The sequence below is a fragment of the Parasteatoda tepidariorum genome, chromosome X2 (assembly GCF_043381705.1).
Source record: "Parasteatoda tepidariorum isolate YZ-2023 chromosome X2, CAS_Ptep_4.0, whole genome shotgun sequence".
In the NCBI taxonomy this organism is placed as follows: Eukaryota; Metazoa; Arthropoda; class Arachnida; order Araneae; family Theridiidae; genus Parasteatoda; species Parasteatoda tepidariorum.
The window spans coordinates 15,740,734-15,747,725 of record NC_092215.1 but is presented as its reverse complement, the minus strand read 5'-3'; the positions used below and the strand labels follow the sequence as shown (position 1 = coordinate 15,747,725).

Below are 6,992 nucleotides of genomic sequence, written 5' to 3'. Positions count from 1 at the left end.
ACTCATCTTTGGAAGGTCATTTTTGACAGCCCTAATGACAAGAAAGTCTATATATATATATAAAGTGTGTGTGTGTGCACGCCGCGTGTATATAAAACTATAAAAACTATATGTTCTTCATAAACTTGCACGCTCAGACTGATTTAAACATAATATTTTAAGAAATATGTGCAGATGTAGCTTTATGTGCATATGTACCCGAATTATGCAAGATCAAGTGCTTGCATAAATGCAGCAAAAATGTTGTTCCCCAGTCCAATATAACTATTTTTATTTTAAGTTCAAACTTTGAGTTAATGGACAAATTTGAACAATGGTACAATAATTATCCACTGCAATGTTTTCCCCCCCTTCATTTATGCAATTTAAAAAACCTGTAGATAATTGATTAACGAAATACTTTAATTTTATTTTTCCAGGCTCTCAAAGTTTCTGAAATGCCTCAAAAGATCAAGAATCTAATTACAGTAGATGCAGATAACATTTTTCAGGGCATCTTCATTATGAGTGACTTGTGGGGCTCTCCAATACGTTTAGTATTGGGTATCTATATTTTATGGGTTTTCGTTGGAGCTTCGTGTTTTATAGGTGTTTTAACAGCTTTCTGTCTGATACCCATAAACATCATTGTTGAACATTGTAGTTTAATTTATCAGGTAATATTCTGTGTTTACATTTATTATACTTATTTTTAAAATCTTACCATAAGACTGATATTTCAAGCAGAAAAACAAACAGCAGAATAAAAACCAAAATGGAAACCATTTTGCCCCAAAATATTTCTTATTCTTAACACTTAATGGACGAGCCACGTAAATTTACTTTCTTCCATTGCCACTCTCTGGGATAGATCACGTATCCAATGCATTTAATATTTGGGTATCTATATCTTATGGGTCACAAAGAGAGCAGTCACGTGAATCGGCTAAGCCAATACGAAGGAGGCGAGACTTCAGACTGTCATGTTCAGTTAAAAGTCTAAAACCAGCCACAGCTGCTTTTCCAAGGGCATTAGGAACATAGCTGAGCTTTTAATCTCATGCATGTTTTTGTAATGATCAATTAGATGCTAAATGTAAAAAAAAAAATACTAGACAAAAAATTATTACTCAAGCACTAAAAGAATAAGTAACTAGTGGTTAACTTACATAGGTTTCATTGAATTAACATTTTACAGAAATATTAAGGCCGCGGTTGAGATGAGCTGACTAGGTGGAATCTGATTTTCTTGAAATTAATTGAAGATCAAAAATAAATCGGAAGTCGTTATGGGGAAATCTTCAGAGGAAAGCATTGGCCCACATTGGGCTGTCTGGCCAGCTATGATGATGATGATTTTCTTGCAAATTCTCATAAGATTCCATGGCTACCGCATGTTATTTTTTCTTTAAACTTTTAACTTCAAGATTTAATATGCCTAAACGCTTGTGTTGCTACCATTCTCAACAGCCTTTCAAGTTAGCAGTTATACAATTAAGGCGTATAGATTTGTGTAAAAAGTGGGCAAAAATAACCAAAAGTTTGTAAAATTTAGTTTGTAGTTCTCTACAATTCTTTAATATATTTCGTCGAAACCAGAGAAATTGGTATCTCTGCTCTCATAGATTCTCAGAGAATTCTCGAACTGATTTATTACCTTCAAAAAAGAATACGCAGTTTTGGTCACAAAAGTATTAAGTCATCAAACTTTGTACGGCCCATGGATACATGATCAGTTAAATTAGACAAGAAAAAATTAATGATTAATTTTAACACTAGGTTTACGGGACACGTCATTTTGACGGATTTCGACTGTTCCGGAAGATTTTATTTTCATATTTAAAGTGGTAGTAACTAGATACTATTTTTTCTTTTATAATCTTAATTTTTAAATGATATTTATCACCACTATTCTTACAAAAATTAAGCACAGATATTAATATGCGTTACTATCATGGTTGTCAACTTAAGTTTTCTCAATACAACGTATTTGTTTGCTTAAAATTGAAGTTTTAATTCCATTTTAATACCACTGGGAAAAATGATAATGGAAGGGATTAAAAGATGGCAGGTATGGGAATGTACCGACAATACTTCGATTCGTTATCTCAAATAAAACAAGTGATAAACAACTGTTGCCGATAAGCAGTAATAGAAAGAACAAACGCAGAATGTCAATTGATGTCAGCGTGTCAGATTTTAAAATTTTCAGTTGCTTAGTTCGAGTATTGAAACATAAAATACTGGAATATTTCATAAATATATATCTCATATCTTCATTTTTTTTCTAATAATATATATATACATTGGTTTCTAAGTGCAGAGATGCCAACTGCTCCAGACACGTGAAAATAATTAAAAAAATGGTAAATAACAACAAATTAAATTTTGAAAATATGAAGTGGTGAATTATATAGGCCTACGAATTATTTAGAAATAGTGGTGGATAAAAATCTGCTAAATTGAATTTATTAAATTAAGAATCACAATTCTTTCATACGTCAAATTGATGTGTGTTCGTAGAGATAGGTATATAAGAAATGTCCGTAAACCTAGTGTTAAAAAAATTTCTATTTTTTTTTCATATTTATGTTTCAGAAAAAAGCAAATGATAAAAAACATGAAATGATTGAAGTGTTGTCCGAATGCATTCGAGGAATGAAAGTAAGATTTTAATTTTTTTGAATAAATTAATGATACACTTCCTTTTCTCACAAAGAAAAAATATACTTTCAGATTCTAAAAATGTATGCTTGGGAAGAATTCTTTCTTGAAAAAATCATTAAACTTCGAAGAGAGGAAATTGGAAAGTTTCGAAAAACAACTGGCTTAAGACTTGCGTTTAAGTTTCTCTTTCTCTCTTCAACGTCAATGGTAAGTAAACAGAAGAGTTGGTAAATGGAAGTACTTCTATACCAACTCCTTGTGAGCAATTTTTCTTTTAGTGCCAAATGTTTTGCAAGATTTTACATGGCAAAACTGTTGCCCTAATTTGAAAGTTCTTATAGAAATACTGCCATTTTTCCCCATGTAAAATTCAGATCAACCAAAGTGAAGTGAGGAAGTTAATAACGTCAGAGAAATTTATCATATGCATTTGAGAATTGAAGAATCTGTAGTGATTGTCAAGTAATTGAAGCAAACCAATCATATTCATAAATTAAACAAATCTTCGGACATATATTTGCTACCACTTTCTTATTTTTACTAGATTTTCTAATTCTCTCTTTTCTAATTCTCTTTTGTTAAATAGTTTATTTTCATTGGGGTCAGATTGGACTACTTGTAAGAAACCGTGTGGAAAAGCTTTCAGTTATAGGAGGCGTTGGCTCAATTCGGCTTAGGTATAAAAATGTGGCGTATCTCATAAGTTTTTTAATTTTTTTCAAAAGTGAAAAGCAAAAATTCAATAAATCACAAATTACTAAACCAAGTATCGTACATTGAAAGACTACCACACGGAGATATTTATCTACTGTCTGCAGCAAGTTGGGATCTTTGCATATATACTCGCAATCCTGTCCTCATTTGGAAAAATATCATCCATCGAACAAGGAAAACGTATTCGTTCGTTCGTTGTAGTCTAACTGGTAGTCTGCGGCCTTATTGCCCTTACAAGGAAAACGTCCTAGTCCTAGTGTTTAGATTTTACTGGGCACCTGGGCCGCGAAGCGGCCCCTATCCCATTCATCTGGAATTTTTGAACAGTTTTGGTTGAGCAATGAGGTAAGCAGGCAATGGAGTTGCTTTTATGAATGTTTCAAGCTCTTTGCTTGAATAACTAAAAAGGAATCAAAAATAAATTGAGCAGCTTGCTCTAAACTGTGTTTGTTTGATTTTGGAGTTGTTCAGAATTGTATCAGCATGAGTAAACGTTATTTTCAGAAAGGTTGATGAAATTATTTGTTTTGATAGTTATGATATGAGGCGTCGGAGGTGAAATGTGCAGCTATTGGTCTGTAGTTTTTATCTTTGATATAATTTTCAAATTTAAAGATTTCATTAAAATTTGCTGTTTTACATTCTATGGCTTTANACTCGCACTATGAAGCTCTATTTGGTGCCGTGACCAGGATAAATAAAAGTTTCAGAATGCACAAATGTTTGCAAATAATCACAAATAATCAGCTTTTGTAGTCATAAATCACACTATTAATTTATTTCAAGTTTTCGTGAGACGCCCACTATAATTGTTGACGTAAGCACTATTGAAACTGAAATTTGCAATCCAAATCGTAAACACAAATTGTAGAAGTTAGCGTGATACGCCCCAATGGCGGTAGTAAACAAATAAGTCTGTTTTCAAATAGGCATCACATTTTGTGGCACAAAACTTTGTCGCTGCAATATCTGGACACAACAATCGTTGTTGTAGATCAAATATAACTTTATCAATTCACTAAGAAAGAAATCATACCTGTAGAATCGTTTTCAGGATCACTTTGAACGAATCGGAAATTTTCGATGAGGCACCCTGACATATATCAAGGTAAACACTTTCCGAAAATCTTTTGGAAATCACTTCGTCCAGTAATTTCAACAAGGAAAACGTGTCAGTTTTAAAGCTAAGTATTATGACTTTAATTTAAAATGCCGTGGTAGTTAGTATATATCTTTCATTGAAATATAAGAAAAAATATTAAGTCATTATCTTAAGTTATCACTATTCTATTTTTAAAACGTAGATGCGATCCCTTGTTGAAACTGAACTATTTTTTTTCTGAAATTTATCTGGGGAAAAATTGTATTAACTGAAATATATATATTAATAATATACAAATTCATTTATAGATTTTAAAGTATGCGCTTATAATATTTTTGGAACTAAAGTGGAAAACACCACTTGAAATTTTCCTCTTAGATAAATTCTTAGAATAAAAAATAATGATGACTTAGAGAAAATTCTTCTTGATGGGGGGGGGGAGGGTAATGGGTTAAAATACTTTTTTTTCTACCTAAAAAAATAATTTAGCACGTTCACGCCGAGGTGACCCACCGGTGGGTCACGCTAGATTGTCTCATCGGATGGCACACCGGAGTAAAAGCTGGTAACAAATAAATTTCATTTTTTAGTTTTTTTCCGGGAATAATAAAAATCCGTAACTACCAATTGTTTTTAACAGATGCAATTTTTATATTGAATTGCTTCTTCACTGTGATAAATTTCCTTACAGTGAATTGTTATTGTTGAGAATAGATTAACTCCTCCTGAATATTATCTAATATTGAAATAGTTCTTCTACCAGTATTTTCTCTTTTCCGTCACGCTTTTAGGCGCAACACCCGGCGTGAACGTGTTAAAGCTGAAAAAAAATATTATATTTCAAAGTTTCGACTAGGGGATTTGTATTTTATCAAAACAAAATGTGTATTTCATATTTCAAAACATTTAAATTTCAAACAGTTTCGACAAACAAATTTATATTTTATTTATACAAAATGTGTATTTAATGTTTTGAATTTCACCTACAGGTGTCTCTGGCCACAATAACTGCTTACGTTTTGATGGAAGATAATGCTAATGTGAAGACAATATTTCTCTCTTATTTCATAATTTATCTATTAAAATCTCCTTTCCAAAGTCTCTTACATCTTTTCGCTTATTTTGTTGAGGTATGTTACTTCTTTTCTATTACTTTATATACATAAAAATATTCAAAAGCATTGAAACTGTCAGAAATTTGAGAAATACTCAGTGGATTAAAAATCTAAAAATACACCAAGGGTATATTTTTAAAACATGAAATCAATGATACCCAATTCAACCACATATCTCCATCCTTAGGGAAGGGGACATTAGTAATTTAAAAATCCTAAAAAGAAACCCCAGTTTTTAGTAATATATTTTGATTTTCTACGAAAAAGAACTGCAATATAACTGTTGCATTTTGTTTCACATATGGCACAGTAATCACAAAATAAAAATTGAGTACAGATTTTTTAAAATGTATATGACTCGAAAAATTAGTTCAAAGTCGAAAGAATAAAAAAGGACATATTCGATGTTTTTAGAAAACTATCCAAAGATAACAAACTGTCCCCTTTATCCCTAGCAGTCGTCCCAGCACCAAATGGTGTGGCAGAAGGTGAATTTGATTTCCCTCGATACGTTTTTAAAAATATCAATCACTTCTACTTTTAATTTTTTGATCTGAAATATATTTTTTACATAACTCCATCTCAAACAATTTGTACCTGATTTTTATTGTGTGATTACAGTGCCATCTATGAACAAAATTATAATATTTTGAAAATTAAATTGGAGTAATCTTTTTTCTGGAAAATCCAAATCTGCAAGAAAAAAAAGAAGAAAAAAGAAAGAAAAAAAAATTCTCCTTAAAATTTCAAAGTTGGGGATCGCATCTTTAAACACTTTTTTGAAAATTTTTTTCTTTACCTTTTTTGAAATATAATTTTTTAAATGTTTCCTCTCACCATTTTTTTTTTATCCATGCGTACCTTTCGCGATATTTGATGGTTTACATACTTTTTTACATACTTTCCGGTTTTTCTTTCTTTTTTCTTCTTTTTTTTCTTGCAGATTTGGATTTTCCAGAAAAAAGATGACTCCAAAGTAGTTTACACACTTCCGCTCTACACGAACTAAACTCAGTCCCGGTTGTTGGGCTGCCCGCCTATTCGCTTCCCGTTATTTTGACAACGTTTTGTTGTTTTATCTATCTCATTCGCTTTTTAATTCTGTTTTAATCTATTTATTCACTACATTGTGCTTTTTAATTGGCTTATTTACATTGCCTTTCCTTGCTTTGCAAATTTTAGCGTCGCCTTTTAATTGTATTTGATAATTGTTTGTTTTACCACTTTACATCTTCACCTCCTTTTGTTTTACATTTGAGATTTTCTTGGCTCATTACGCCTTGTTCTTCTGTCTTACCTGTTGTCAATTTGTCATCGACTGTATTGGTTCTTTGACCTATATTAACTTAGGACCTCCGTTTACCTGTGACCTTTTAATGTTTTCTTATGTTCACTTCAGGTACACGTTTTTTTTA

The 6,992-nt window shown here is 31.5% G+C and overlaps 1 protein-coding gene across 1 annotated transcript in view; it reads left to right on the top strand.

The window, feature by feature from the left end:
* The window catches only part of LOC107442091 (multidrug resistance-associated protein 1), a gene marked incomplete in the record, with an annotated part of 63,181 nt that overhangs the window by 23,708 nt on the left and 32,481 nt on the right, over nt 1-6,992 (top strand). Inside the window, 4 exon segments of the mRNA XM_021148688.3 lie at nt 420-656; nt 2,578-2,643; nt 2,716-2,853; nt 5,452-5,592. Of these exon segments, the coding sequence (XP_021004347.3) occupies nt 420-656; nt 2,578-2,643; nt 2,716-2,853; nt 5,452-5,592 (582 nt within the window).